At 34.7% G+C, this 16,114-nt stretch overlaps 1 protein-coding gene across 1 annotated transcript in view; it reads left to right on the top strand.

The window, feature by feature from the left end:
• LOC120624156 (hemicentin-1-like) overlaps nucleotides 1-16,114 on the top strand; it is a 300,069-nt gene that overhangs the window by 191,819 nt on the left and 92,136 nt on the right. Inside the window, exon 4 of the mRNA XM_039890530.1 lies at nucleotides 12,591-12,787. Within this exon, the coding sequence (XP_039746464.1) occupies nucleotides 12,591-12,787 (197 nt within the window). The remainder of the gene's footprint in view (nucleotides 1-12,590; nucleotides 12,788-16,114) is intronic.

Below are 16,114 nucleotides of genomic sequence, written 5' to 3'. Positions count from 1 at the left end.
TTACGGTATACAAAGAACAATTTCCATTTACCAAGGTAACAGAACACCTAGGGAAGTTTTAATAAAGACCGCTTTAAGGACGGCTACAAATTTGACGATTGGCCTACTTACTTGAGTAATCTCGTTCCTGCAAACCAAAAACCTACGTTAATCTATGCTAAGCGAAAACCTACTTTGTTGTGTTATAGCAAGGAATGTTTTTGTCAAGCGCATATAGGTGGACAGGAATAAAATATCAGGTAAGGTTATCTTTGCCGTCATTAAGAAAATGTCGGTTTATTTAAAGTGTATATTATTTCTGATCACGAGATGTACAATAGCGTTGCTGTTTAGTTGCGGTAATTTCAGCCGTTTTTTAATAATATTATTTCTCTTTCCTATGTTTTATTATACCAAATACCAAATACCAGTAACCAAATACCAACACGACGGATAGCAGAGCATACCGTCATCATCACCATCATATCAACCTATTACCGTCAAATACAGGGCACGGGCCTCCCACAATAAGAAGGGGCTAAGCCCTTAGTCCACCACGCTGGCCCAGTTCGCATTGGTGGACAAATAATTAAAGAAAGAATCGAGATTGTATAATTAGTTAATTTGTATAAAAGGAAGAAGGTTAACCAAGAAAATTTCTAAAAGATCTAACAGTCCTCTTAAATATGGCAACACTATGGGTCAGTGATCAAAGATCAGTTTCGTTAAGCCTGAATGAGAGGTTTTCTGCTGCCCGTTGAAGATTATATCTCTAATATTATTCATCAGATCTACACAAAATGTTGGTAGAACTAAACAACTACAGGATATCCAGTACAAACATAATTATTTCAATTCGTTATTTGACAGATTTATTTTGTTTAATCGTCAAGAACTTTTACCACCTCTACCAAACGAACTGTGCTGAATTCCGGGATAAAAAGAATCGTATGACCTATTTCGTAGTATGAACTCGAACTCAAATCGTGCAAAGTTTCATATGAATTTACTCAGTAGTGTCAGCGTGATGATAAGATACAGAAAGATTGATAAAAATGAAAAACAGTTTTGGCTTCAGTATCGATAATAGAGTGCCCTCAAAAATTCTTTAATCAGTGATGTAGTACTGTGAACAAATTCTTATATTGCTTATAGTAATATGCGATTACGGGGTTTTCTTCAGAATAATAGAACAACTACAATTTGATACTACATTTATGAAGTTTTAAAACGCATTTTAAAATTTACAGATACAGACATATGACTTTTAAAATTTATAAATTAGATACTTCCTCCTAGTGCAATTAATAACGCTATATTTAAAATTATGAAAAAAAGGGATCATTCCTTTTTTAAATAAATAAATGTCCATCTCTGAAAAGTAGATCGAAACTGTAATGTTTCCTACTAGATGGCGCTACAGTCACTATAAGAAGCATTAATTAATTTCGGCATCTGTGAAAAAGAACCGTATCTTAGTCATTAAACGCACAAGCACAATTGCAATGGCATTATATGTATGCATTTATAAATTTTACATTTCCTCCGAATAAATAAATAAATATGCTACTACAATTTACATCGCCATATAGCACCAAAGTAAGCGTAGCTTGAGTTATGGGTACTACGATCCCTGATGAATATTTTTATGCTCATGCTAATTTACTTTTCGTTCTAAAATATTCTTAATTTCTATTTTGATAAAAAACTTATTCAGAATATCACAATTATATATATACAGATCTGCTTTATAATATAAGAAATTAAAATAAAGATTTAACACCAATCAGTCCAGTGCACCTTTTTATATAGGGTTAGTGGTTCCAAACCTATGTGTCTTTAGCCGGAATATTTGTATTCCAGTTTTCCCAGACATTTGTTATGCAATAGATTAAGGCTAATTATAAATATCCACTGAGTTAAATATTGTACCAAATTCTCACTAAAATACGCAGACTTGTCCCTGGGGAAGCATGACCTCTGATTAAGGACCTACAGTGACCTTTGTAATAAGCTTTATATATTTAAGCTTAATTTTGAAAGTTATTTAGAAGTTGTCTAAGCGAAAATCTAAAATTGACTGTGGAATTCACTATATTTAGTAACATTTTATTAACCGACCGATATGATTTTCGAAACTAGAAGTTTTCCGTTATTAGGTCCACGCTAAATTTTTGTATGCCCATGTACTGTGGGAAAAAGTCATCTAGAATAATCCTTGCTGGTCTTATGGTCTCCTTAATGGTCTTGTATAACTAAAAAAATCAATGGAAATTGGTTAGAATCGAGTAAAATTTGCCTTCATCTGTAAAAGTCCTAAAGTTTTAAGAAATAGGTAAATTTGTTTATTCCATCGCCATCCTATAGATAAACCGATGAACCTCACATGCCTGGACGTAGGTTGTATTTTGTAAAACAATTTTTAACTTGTTTGATATTATCCATCCAAATAGTTATTAGCTATTACTGTTTACCAAGCAATGGTGCATATTTTAATTTTTCAGACATCGGTTCGCTAAACTCGCTTTTTATTTTATTATAAAATAAAATTTCAAAAAAAAGTTATTTAAAGTTTTAGAATAAAGCTTTGAAATATCAACCGATGCAGATTCTGCCGAGAGAATGCCAGCAAGAAAATAATTTCTTCTTCCGTAACAACATCTTTATCATCCACATCTTTATTTAACAACAATTAATGAGCGAGACCCAAGCGGCACAAGACTGTAGGATTTGGGACTCCCAATAAAATAACTACGTCCTTTAAATGATGACGACGAATATATAATAGGCATAATAGGCATAATAGGCATAATAGGCATTGTAAGGGTTATAAAAATAGATTATAATAGGCATTGTAAGGGTTATAAAAAGCCTACCCTTAAGTAATTCGTTTTGGAGATTTTCTTCATTTTATATCATCTGCATACCCTCTACATACCTTCTATGCACGAAGATTAGATACAACCACAATGTCAACATGAGTTTTAAGAGTTGAATAATACAATCGTTTCCAGTAATAAACTTTGTTTGCTTTTTGTAGATACGACCAGCCCCAACGATGTGTCCCGGTCGACACATTAAAAATGTACCATCCACTTATATCACAAACATGACTTTGAAATATTAATAGCCTCTCTCCACATTGTACATACTAAAGAACGATTTAGCTGAAGAAACAACTTGTTTGCACAATATTCCCTCGGTTAGTTACTGCAAACTATCGTTTGGGGTTTTTTTCGAGTACACATCTCGTGAGTGACCTTTTCTTTCAAGTTCCAAGTTCAGAGCTTTGTAAGCTTTTAAATAAACGAACGTCACTCCATAGTCACGATGTAAGTTTTCATATTGCGCTGTAAAATTGTTAAAATTCCTTTTTCGAAAATATTCACAACATTAATCGGTAATGATTAAGTCACGCACTTTATTAAACGACGACATATTGCTAAAACATTTGACATTAAGATAAAGGGTTCATTTTTCAGTTTCCACGCGATCTTCGAAGCGTTTCGAACATCAGACTGAGACGCAGCAAGGCGTTGCCATGTTAAGCGACTTGTAATCATCATCATCATCGTCATTATCAAACCAGTACTGGCTAGATACAGTGTACGGATCTTCTCTACGAATACGAGTAAGACTGATCCGGTCCATCGTGCTGGCCAAGCGGGGGCTGGTGAATTTCACACGATGTAGGAACATGGAGAACTGTTCGGTATCCAGACTTTCAAATGATGTTGTGCTTTAAAAGTTAAGGCATGTAAAATATATTAGTATGAACTAAATAAAATGAATTTAAAATTTCCATATTTTATAAAACACGACGTATGACACGTTTTTGTTAAAAATAAACAAGTAATTAAAATACAAATGCAAGGATTAACAGTCTAATAGAAAGAATAGACAGAAGTATAAAATTGAATGCTATTGTATAAATACCCACCGTTATAAAGTCGATAAGGGTCGTACTCAATAATCCATCTTACCTAAAATCACTAAATCAGAAGTGGACCTGCTTGTTTTCTTTTCTTGTATTCAAAAGTTTCGATAAGTCTGTTGTCGGTTCGTCTACTGTAACAGATACTGAAAATCAGCTAGTAGAGGCACCTTCACCTTCACAAGTGTTCCCCAATACTAATAGTCCTCTTCGTATGGCATTAAGACAACGGGTCAAAAAGACGATGAAATTTTTATTAATTAAGTCACGTTAATATTTAGTTTTTGGCTTTAATGTAAATCCTGTATACCTGTTGTTAAATTTGGAGAAGAACTTAGGTAGTTTAATAATAAGCCCGAACTTCATTACGTTGTTTTACCAATAAACCATCCTGCGATTGTGCGCATTTTGATAAAGTTTGTTTCAGATATAGCCGGAATTCTAAGACGGACATACCATTCTTCATTCTTACTTCCAAGTTGTAAAACTAACCTTTCTAACATTTGTACAGCTAAAAATTCGGCATAGAGTATTATTATTTTATATTTATTTATTATATTACTATTATTTGTGCAATTTTGTTTCTGTGTTTCAATACCTCCAATCAAAAGGCTAACCATTTGATTGTAGGTTTATAATAATTTTACACCACCGTTCGCTCTCGCTCATGTTGTCCCAATCCTAGGGTTGCCTGGCAGAGATCGCTACTGAGCAATAAAGCCGCCTTTTTTATTCTACTTCCATCTTTGTATTTCTATTCTACTGTTATTTTCTCAATGGTAATAAATTAAATAAATAGAGTTAACATCCTGGTGATGAACATGGGATGTTTTAGTCCGGGATAGCCAAAAGCTCTTGAAGGGCTTTTAAATCTAATCAAACAGCCTTACAATAAACGTCTTACAATTAACGTTGGCTTATAGAAAGTCGCGGATAAGCCTAAGTATAATAATATACTACGGTCTATTACATCGCAGGATCGCGCGGAAACTAATTCCGCATACACTTGGGAACGCTTATGAATATCAAATCTGCGCTTGAGCGACTTATAAAATATGCACATACACTGGCAGAATGTGATTGAGCCATGAATCCGGACTGATGGAGTAATAAGATAAATAAGGGCGGATGTTGTGCATAAGATATTATATACTCATAGGTCTATGGTGGATTGTCTGGTATGTCGGGACTAGCAAATAATGTATGAATATATAAAAATGTATTCTTTTGTATATTTTGTATCATACATTGCCTAAACTTAGGGCCTGGTTCACTACCTTCTGACATGTGACGGATCATCATCATCATATCAATCCATTATCGGCCCACTAGGGCCCTGGTCTCCTCCCACAATGAGAAGGGTTTATTTTTACCAGTCCACCACACTGGCCCAGTGCGGATCGGTGGACTTCACATGCCTTTGAGAACGTTGTGAAGAACTCTCAGGCATGCAGGTTTCCTGTTTCCCTTCACTATTAAAGCAGGTGATGTTTTAATTGTTTAAAAACGCACATAACTCTCGGTTTAGGCTTAAAGGTAAAGTTTTGTCGTTTCCTTGAAAGACAGAATTAGTGAATAACATATCTGAAACAGGCCCTTAATTCGATTTCATAGAATAATATCTTTAAATATTAGATAGAAGCATGCGTTACTTTGCATTATTCCGTGAAGTGCAATGAACATTAAATCCTAATTTTCGGAAACAAGGGAAACATAAATTTATTATTTCTTCCATCTATTTATTCCACACTGATCAGATCTTCCAAAATGTTTTCCACCAAATATTGCCCAGTGTGTATTGGTGGACTCCGCATGCCACTGAGAACTTTATAAAGATTTTTTCCTTCACCTTTGCAGTAAATGATATTTGAATTGCTTAAAACCTACATAACTAAGAAAAGTTAAATGTTGGGATGCGCACTGGGCCCGCAGAAAGACGAAGTCCTTAGTTTAGGCTAGGCTTTCACCACTCCTAAAAATAGACTCCCTATTAATTTATTTTTCCGGAACAATCAATCGTATTGAACTTTAACGAAAATGTATTATACCTTATGGCAATGAATATACCAACGCTCAGATACTTTGATGTTAAAGTAAATAATACGAAAAAATAATAATACCTATTGACAGAGCAAAATTGAAAAGAAAATTCAGCTTCACCAATCACCGAGCAAGGAGAAAGTAAATCCCAGAATGATAATGGTCAAAGCTGTTGGTTTCCTATTGATAAGGTTAACGCCACAGACTAAATGAAATGTAATAGAACAAAAGTCTTCATAGAACAATAATTTAGCAAGAATATATAATACTATCTTATATAATCAACAACATATTATCTTATATAATCTAGCCTTATTTTTTTCTAACAGGCATATTTCTAACTAGCGGTCCCTCACGACTTCGTCCGCGTAAAATTCAACCGAAAAAGACAGATAGACCTGCTGTCGCAGACTTTTTTTAGAACTACAAAAGGGAACAACTTTGTCTACATGATTTTATCGAATCTTTAACCGTTTAAGCAGCTCACAAAAAGAAAAAAACCCAATTTTGAAACCTCCTTCATTGGTACTATGCTCCTATTGGTTTTGGTGGATGATATCGAGGAAGGCATATAGCCTTCCTCGATATAGTCGAGGAAGGCATATAGTCTATCCGACACTAATAGATTTTTTTCAATTTTTGACCGTAGTTACTGAGACCAACACGTTTAAGTAAACAAACAAACTCTTTAGCTTTATGTAATAGTAAGTAAAGGATAAGCATATCATTATAAAAAACACATATAATACATATATAATTTAAATTTTGTAGGTCACCGGAAAATATCTTGATAAGTTTTTATTGCCGTCACTGATTAAACTTAAAGTAGTTTTATTTTTTATATTTTTACTTTTATTGAAGCAGTGAGCTAATTTATATTAAACCACTTTCTTTTAAAAAGCTTCAAGTTTAAAGCAATGCAATATTATGTCGCCACTTTGGTATCAGCGTTAGATTTACCACTCTTTCCCTCGTTTAAAAAATATAGTTAAATGCAAATAAAACATAGGTTCTCGTCTGTTTTTTACTCCCTCTGAGGTTAAATCGGTATTCTAACGTTATAACGAAGAATGATGCCATCGGGAGAATAATAATTTAAGTAAACGAACAAAAAAGATACCTACCTATAATAAATTTCCTTCCTCCCTTTACGAACGAACGATTCTGTCTTTATTGTCCTTTTTCTTTATTTAGAACTCAACCTGTTTTTAAATAATATCATAATAAAAAGGTTTTCAACAAAAGAAATATTTAATTTACGCTGTATTCCTGCAAAAAAAAACACCTATAATTTTAGAACATCGTCTTTATTATTCCAATCAACTGTCATCTGAAACATTAAAGTATTTATGTAAATTAAAACAGGTCTATGAAATAATAATTTACTTATTCAACAGAACTGCTATATTAACTTTCATAATCATTTGAAAAGTTATTTCTTTCTTTCTTCCATATTTACTAAATGGAATAATAGATTGGGCGCATAACAAATGGGGAATCTGTTGATGAATGCTTAGAACTTAAATCTCTGATTCCATCAGAATAGATTGTGATAAAAACCTAATACCTACCGAGTTAGTGCTTAGTGATTAACTTAGATGCTAAGATTTAATAGATGCTTTTTTTGGGAAATAATGGCGCAATACAGCATTGCACAAATCCGTGCAGCCTTCCGTATCCTCCGGTATACAATAAATGCGGTAGAAATCAAGGCCTGTGCAAGAGAATAGAAACTTTTGAAATGTGGGTATATAGATATCTATATACCCACATTTTAAGAATTTTATGGGCATGTAAGGAACACTAGATTACAGAGTCTAGCAAGAAGAAGACGAACGGCGCAATATTATTTGATCCTCTAAAATAAAATCGATCTATTGTAAATATGTAATATTTTTTTGTTATTATTTATCTATATTTAAATAAGAATCCTCATCGTGAGAAACAAGAGGTGTTTAGAAAGTTAGACTTATCTTTACCTTGATTGTTACCCATTTTTCATATATAAACTTTATCGTGATAACTTGTAAACACAAGAGCCTCCGGCGGACCTCCTACGATTATTACAGTTTATTTGCGCAATTACAAATATTGCTCATTTGGCTGATAAATTTAATTCGTAAGCTATATGGACTGGTGTTATCTTACCAAACATTTCCTGGTAAATGATCACGTAGCAATGACGGATTATGACGAATTTATATAATATTGGGTATTACTCTTGCTCAATCGATCTTGATTGATGATGCTTTAGTAAATAACCGCTAGTTACGCCCCGATGTTGAAGTCTTATTTATCGAAATTGGGGTCATTCATCATTTAAGAGGGTCAGCTCGTACAACAGATTGGTTTCGTGGTATCGTAAATGTTCTTATAAATAATTGTCCTTTAAAAAGAGTGCACCTAAATTAGTTCTTTCATTGTATGTGTTTATATATATATATATATATATATATACTATATACATATTTTAAATAGATATTATTATGTTTTGAAGTATTTCTATCTGAAGCTACATCCGTTGGACACAGATATATACATTTGTACGTAGTTAACAATTTCCTATTAGAGTCCACTGCTGCACTAAACGACTCTTGCAACGGGAAGGTTTGCCCCATCACCATGCTGGGACGTGTTGGTGATCGCAGATCGTAGTTGTAGCACAGAGGACGTTGCGGTCCTCACTCCATTATATTCTCTAAGTCACTGCGTACGATACCCACTGGGAGAACTTTTGGAAGTATATAAGCAAAAACGATAATTAGTTATGTGAAAATTACAGTATCAATGCAATTTATTCAAACAACATAATATTACGAATTTGATATTCTATATTCAGAATTATATATTCAGAATTCAGTAAGTGCCACTGTACTTCTATGAAATAGAAATGCCAACCAGTCCTCAATATGTCTCAATATTATGTATTTACAATTTATTTTACGCAGGTATATCCTACACGATCATGGCCGCCAGTTTATCCCAATGTGACAGCATTACATTTAGAGCTGCACAAAGAACTTCCCTCGAGTTAGAAGGCCATAAGCCCGCTCGGTTATGAAATATTTATGAGTGAAAACGTTTTCATTTCCAAAGTACGGGGCCTTGTGCGAATTTCAAAGGTAACTTTTGAAGGAAATAAATGGCTCCGGATAATTATGTTCGGAACGTAGATGTTGAATACATAAGGCTACGGGTTGCCGTAGCAACAATAATAAGACAAACTGTGAGAGGGTATGTTTAAGTTTATATTACGACAATACACACATCGCAATCTAGCCCAAAAGTAAGCGTAGCTTGTGTTGTGGGTACTAAGATGACAGATGAGTATTTTTATGAATAATATATATAAATACTTTTAATATACATAAACACCCAGCCACAGAATATGCAACACGTTGGAAAAAATTTGCTCGTATGCTGTCACGGCATACGGCATGAAGCTCTTTTATGCCGGCACATCTGCTCTGTGCTTGTCGTTATGGTTTTATTAACGAAACTGTTTTTTATTTAGGTATTTATTCATAATCAATATTTTGACAGCCGACTGGCGCAGTGGGCAGCGAACCTGCTTTCTGAGTCGTGGCCGTGGGTTCGATTCCCACAACTGGAGAATGTTTGTGTGATGAACATGAACGTTTTTCAGTGTCTGGGTGCTTATCTGTATATTATAAGTATTTCTGTGTATTATATTCATAACAATATTCATCAGCTGTCTTAGTACCCATAACACAAGCTACGCTTACTTTGGGGCTAGGTGGTACTGTCGTAATATATTTATTTATTTTATCTTCTAAAAGTAGTATATCGTTCTCATGATTTTCTTGCATTGATACCACCTTCCCTTTTCTCTTTCGAAACTTCATGCAGCAGAATCAGATTTCATCTACAACATTTGGATGTTTGTCATTTTTTAATCCGTGATATCAGATAGTTTTTGCATCGCACTTGCGCAATTGCGGAACAATCTTCCATCTACTGTATTCCATAGCCATTCATGCTGCCTGCACAGATGGCTTATTAAGCCATCAATGTGGCGTTCCTAGTTGTGTATGAGCAGCGGTAATAACTTATTATCAGGTGATTCGCTTACTCATGTGCGTAGTTTGTATATTTTTTTTCAGGTTTAGTAACGGTAAACCTTTTTTTTACTTCTTTATAAAAATCGTAATATGAGCTGATTTGCATAAAACATTGTAGGTATACATGTTAAGTCATAATATGACATGCAATGCCTATATAAATTAACGAATATAATTCTACTTTGTGTTCTGCTCACTAAATAATCGGGAATCGGTGAAACTATATAATATTCCTATAAAGGATTTAACGCAATAGTTGAAGTAAATTTAAACATAATAGTTGTTGCCAACCTCCCTGTGAAGTGGTGAGCGCTGTGATTTTAGGTGGCGTTTGATTCCCGTCAGGGGTAAATAGGAATTTATAATTTCTGAATTTCCTCCGGTCTAGGAGGCTTCAGCCGTGGCTAGTTACCACCCTACCTACAAAGACGTGCCCCTTAGCGATTTAACTTTACGAAACGATGTCGCGTGGAAACCGATTAGGGGTAGAACTAACTTGTAGTGGAAGAAGAAAAAATCTCTCTGTCATATGAAAGAGTTAATAGTACGACCGCATGAATGTATTAATGTTTTCTGATTACTTAATTACTTTCGTAATATTACTTTTTGGCCGGTTGGGAGATATTTGTTTTTATGGTAAAAGGTCAGAACAAAGCGCCAAAACATTTTTCATAATTTTTTTAAATATTTCTTTTCGTTGTTTAAATAAAATTTTGCCAGTTTAAAGTAATTATTGCATTATACCTGTCGGTCACGTGTCACCTTAAAGCATGAATGTGTATGTTATTTTTATATTGTGTTTTTTGAAACTTTACCTTTCCCAGAAAGTTTCACTAGAACAAAAATTCAATACTTCTTATATCGTCAATATTTTTTGCGATTGTAGTACGGGTAGATTCGATTTATTTAAGATGCCATTTCGTTTAAGGATATTGAACAATAACTATTGTTTGTTTTAACCGGGGAGAAATGCTTTCAAAGATCTCCTGAGTTTCTTTGTCCGTTGAGATTTCTAACAAGGCTTTCGTTTCAATTCTAATTTATCTCAGAATGTATTGGGTTTGACTCAAAGAAAACATGAAGGTAACCTAGCCATGCCATTTCCCTGCGATCTTTGCGTTAGTTTTTATTATTTTTCATTGAAAGTTACCTTTGGTGTAAGTTATTGGTTCCTTTTTATAATGTTTATCAGTCAAGTAGATTACGAATGTAATTTGCCAAATTTATGTACTTGGCTGGAACTTAAACATTAATTATGAAGGGTAATTTATCAAGTTACTTTTCCGATTACGCTGGTTATACAACGTTCATATAAGTGAGGCATAAGATGGGTGGCCGACCTAGGAAGTATTTGCGAATTTTTTTTCTTCGCAGAGTCTCGTAAAGCAACGGATCTTGGAGATATATAATATAATTCTTTAAGTTAGGTGAACTTAAAGAATTTTAAGAATCGCATTTTGATATAGATGATTCGTGTGAAAACTACTATTGTGTCAAATATAAATATGAAATGTTTTATATTTTTATCGTAGTATTCTTCCCTACAGCCGCTATAAAATTGAGAATACATATATATTAATTTCGGTAGCAGTTGACGAGAACTGTGGTTACATAATTGGAAAGTACTCAGGCCACGATTGCTAGGGAGATGCGCGTTCCAATCTTTCCGGTTCTGAAATTTGCACATGCATTTTAAATTGAAATATATAATACTAGCTACCCGCGAGTTCACATGTATATTTTGATGTGTATTGTTCTATGAGCTACTTACTCTTTGATTTCTTACCGCTACGCAAAAAACTTGTTAATCTCTATGGAATACCCTATGGAAAATAATAACAAAACTTTCCCACGTGAACCATATATTTTTCCTGGATAAAAGTAGCCTGTGTACTATTTCGGTGTTCAATCTATTCCTGTGCTTAATTTCCTCTAGATCCGATTAGCCGTCCCGGCGTGGTTTTATAACAAACATCCATCCAAACTGTCGCATTTATAATAATCATCATCATAAATTTAACCGATTGACGTCCACTGTTGGATATTGTTATTTTGTAGTGAGTTCCAAAGTTTACGGTCCTGAGCCGCAAATCCCAGCGACTTGCTGCTTGTACCAGTGCGGAGCCATTCCAACACCTTGGGACCCCAATATCCATCGGTTCTCTCTATTTTCCCCGCTGCTTCAGTCTCGCTACTCTTTGATCTATGTCGGTAGCTCTTGTACTCCTACGGATCTCCATATTTCTGCTATGATGGCGTAAAGATTACAAGGATACATAGAAATTATAATATCATCACATAAACCCACTACCGGCCCGCTACTAGTAGCGGTGATAGCGCATTGGTTAGGAGCTTGACTTCACATTCGGGGGGCCAAGTTCAAATCCCAGTCTCTACCTTTTCTAAGTTATGTGCGTTGCAGGCCTGAGAGTTCTACATAATGTTCTCAAAGGTGTGTGGAGTCCAACAATCCGCACTGGGCCAGCGTAGACTACAGCGTGGCATTAACCCTTCTCATCGTGGATTATAATATAAGTATTTTTTTTTTGTTGCAGCTACGACAGTAGAGCCAAAGGGCCAGATGCACACTGGGCAGACGCGTCGCTCGCGGGTCGCGCGCGTTGGCATGGTACGCCGCATTCGTCTTTACGAATACGTGACGTGGTTCCGACGGACCGCGCCCTTTACCGATGTCGTGTTGACTTCAAAGTTTCGCCGACGAGGAACTACAAGTTTATGCTTCATGTCATAGGTAAGATATATTAGTAGAAGAAATAAAACTATCCATACTAATATTATAAATTATTATAAGTATATATGTGAATTTGTATGTGTTTCTTTAAATATAAATATACTACGACAATACACACATCGCCATCTAGTCCCAAAGTAAGCGTAGCTTGTGTTATGGGTACTAAGATATATTTTTATGAATAATATACATAAATACTAATAATATACAGATAAACACCCAGACACTGAAAAACATTCATGTTCATCACACAAACATGTTCCAGTTGTGGGAATCGAACCCACGGCCATGGACTCAGAAAGCAGGGTCGCTACCCACTGCGCCAGTCGGCCGCTTTGTTTTTTTGTTGCTCATGTTCGGTTCATCGGCTGAAATCCCGGCCACATAGGACCGTCGATCTTATCCCAGGAAATGGTTCCTACGAAATTCATAATTACATTTGTTTTGTAATATATGTTACATATTCGGTATGTTTAGCCGTAATTGAATGTAGGGGTTGATAAAGTATACCTACTTTTAAATCCGAGATATTTAAATTGTAAAAAAAATTGAAAATGTTAAATTTTAATTTTGCAGTTTATTAGGCAAGCACACGGTTTAAGGCATTAAATAGGACTCGTATTTTCGCCTTGAAAACTAAGACAAATTAGTGGATAAATTGCAAAACATATTGTCTAAAGTACACGTGGGAGCAGCCTCGGGCACTTCTATCTGTGATCAATGATCTTTTTCCGCTAAACAGAAATATTATACAAAAGAAATTTGAGTAGGTTATTCTGAGTTTTGGCGATATTGCAAATGAAAGAAATGTTGTCGATCAACGTAAATTACTTAAGGTCGTCCGTCCAAGTCTCGCATAGTGTCGTTTGTCCATGAGGGTTGAACGTTACTGTTTTGCAAGAAAACAATATTATCGTCATTAGTAGAGAGAGAGTTCCAAATCCAATACTCACTAACTACGACTCAAGAATCATACGATGATATTTGACACATAACATAGATGTCTCGTTTGACGTCGTCTGTCCACTTAACAACTCTGCTTTCAGTAATGCGGGGTCTTCATTCTACTCATTCGCCCAGTGGAGTTGTGCATTTAAAGCTATATCGCACATCGTAAACAAAAACATCATTAGGAAATCTGCATGCTTGAGAGTTCCCCATAAAGTTCTCCAAAAGCGTGGGAAGGCTACCAATCCGCATTTTGCCAGGGCGGCGCTTAAACACTTCTGAATAAATTCCCATGCACTGTAATGGGCCACTGATGGGTTGACCCAAAATTAATCAGCTCTATACCTTGCACCTTATTCTTATGAACTTTTGCTAGACCATGCATAAACTATATGTAGTATTATTGTCATACAGTAAATACGGCGAACTTGGTACGATAATACGTGAAGAGTCAAGGATCGCTTGTTGTATTCATGAAAATCATACTGTCAAGTCGGCAACACAAGGTTTAGCACCGATGTAAATGTAAATCAGTGTAATTTTGATTGTTCTATAACCAATTCTATTTTAGCCTACAGATTATGCCAATATATTAATTTTTCTTTAAATTTCTCACTTATAAGAAATATGCGTATTTAGTATATCAAATAGTTTTTTTTTAATTGGCGGGTGTCATAGCGACGATTAATTTTTTTATCCATAGGTAACTCTGAAAAAAAGTTTCAATAATTATTTTTTATGTTCAATTACATAACCAACTAATGTTATAAATACAAAATTGTATCTGTTCGTTTGTCCTTCGTTCCTGTCTTAACCAAGCAATCAATTAATTTGATTTTGGCACAGAGTTCATTGAAAGGATGCAGTGTAACATAGGCTACAGCCTACATTTAGGTTATGTGAAAATGGTAAAATACGCAAACGAAAAACGCGGACCACAATTAGTCGAGTATAAAAACTTATTACAAAGTCTTTCAGTATCCGTGAACCCGTCCCCTACATAGTTCTGAGTTCAAGCCAAGTACACGCTTCACTCTATCAGTAAGTTGTTCATTGAATCATGTAGTTCTGCTAAACTTGCGCAGTCAAAGTTTATCAAAGAAGCCCGTAAAGCACGTATTGGCCCAAATGTATTAGGTCCAGTAGGTATTTGTTAGAAATAGAGTTCGATTCGAAATTAAGTTCCATTCGTTTGGAGTTGCATGTTGAAAATTGCTTGAATCGAAGTGGATTTATCAGGTACCCGTTTGCACAAACTTTCTGGCTCCGCTGGCCCAGTGCGGATTGGTAGACTTTAAACACCTTTGAGAACATTATGGAGAACAGGCATGCTGGTTTCCTCAAGATGTTTTCCTTCAGAAGTGATTTTTAATTGCATAAAACGCACATAACTTAGGAAAAACTTTTTAAACTTACTCTATTAATTCCAAACTGCAACTTTCAAACGGCAAAAATATAATCGCCGGACGCAGGGGGGCTACTATGTGATACCCACGCTATGTTACTCGCCTTGGCGTACTTTAGAATCATCTATCCACAAAAAAGATTTCCTGGAAGAAAGTCCTCCTTTCTTCTTCGATGATTCTTTAGATGATTCGGAAATTTTTGAGGCCTTTGCCGGCATATGGGATGACCTCTTAATATTATAAGTAAAAAAAGAAACGTAGGAAAAAATAAATCAAATAAAAGTAGGTACATACAGGTAGGAAGAAAATTATAATTAGGTACATAAATATACGTAGGATACAGCAGTAGGGTGCACAGTTATTTGTACCAGGGTAAGCATAAACCATTAAAGTGGCATTAAATGTCAAAATCCTCCTCTGTTGACAATTATATGAAATTTTTAGGGCAGGCAGTGCTTTTGTGCATGTATGAAGTGCACTAAATTTGTAGGATAACTACTAGAAGGAAAATTTAGGGGTAAACTCAAATAAATAACTAAAACTAGTCGGTAACTGCCAAGCAAATAATTAAGTTCAGCCATATGACTGATTTCCTCACACAAATATACACAAATGTTGATAAGAAATGAAAATTCAACAGTCAAACACTTTTTCATTTCCTGTTTATTCAACTATTAAAAAAGAAAGAAGTTAAAACGTAAATTGTAACAGTACTCAAACTTAAATAATAGCTTATATCATGTTGATAACTGACTTTATAGGTATATAGAGCACTGACGATATAGACACATACAATACGTACATAGAAACAAATATTATACCGAGCATCCTTGAACCCAATTTATTTAATTAATACCGTTTCTCTATAATTGAGATTCCTTACCACTCTCCTAATCAAAGGCAATTAAATAACAAAATGCGTAAACTTACTTCGAACTGACAGCAGTATATCAAATTCAATATATTATATTTA

The sequence above is a fragment of the Pararge aegeria genome, chromosome 5, assembly GCF_905163445.1.
Source record: "Pararge aegeria chromosome 5, ilParAegt1.1, whole genome shotgun sequence".
NCBI lineage: Eukaryota > Metazoa > Arthropoda > Insecta > Lepidoptera > Nymphalidae > Pararge > Pararge aegeria.
This window is presented reverse-complemented; position numbering and strand designations above follow the sequence as displayed.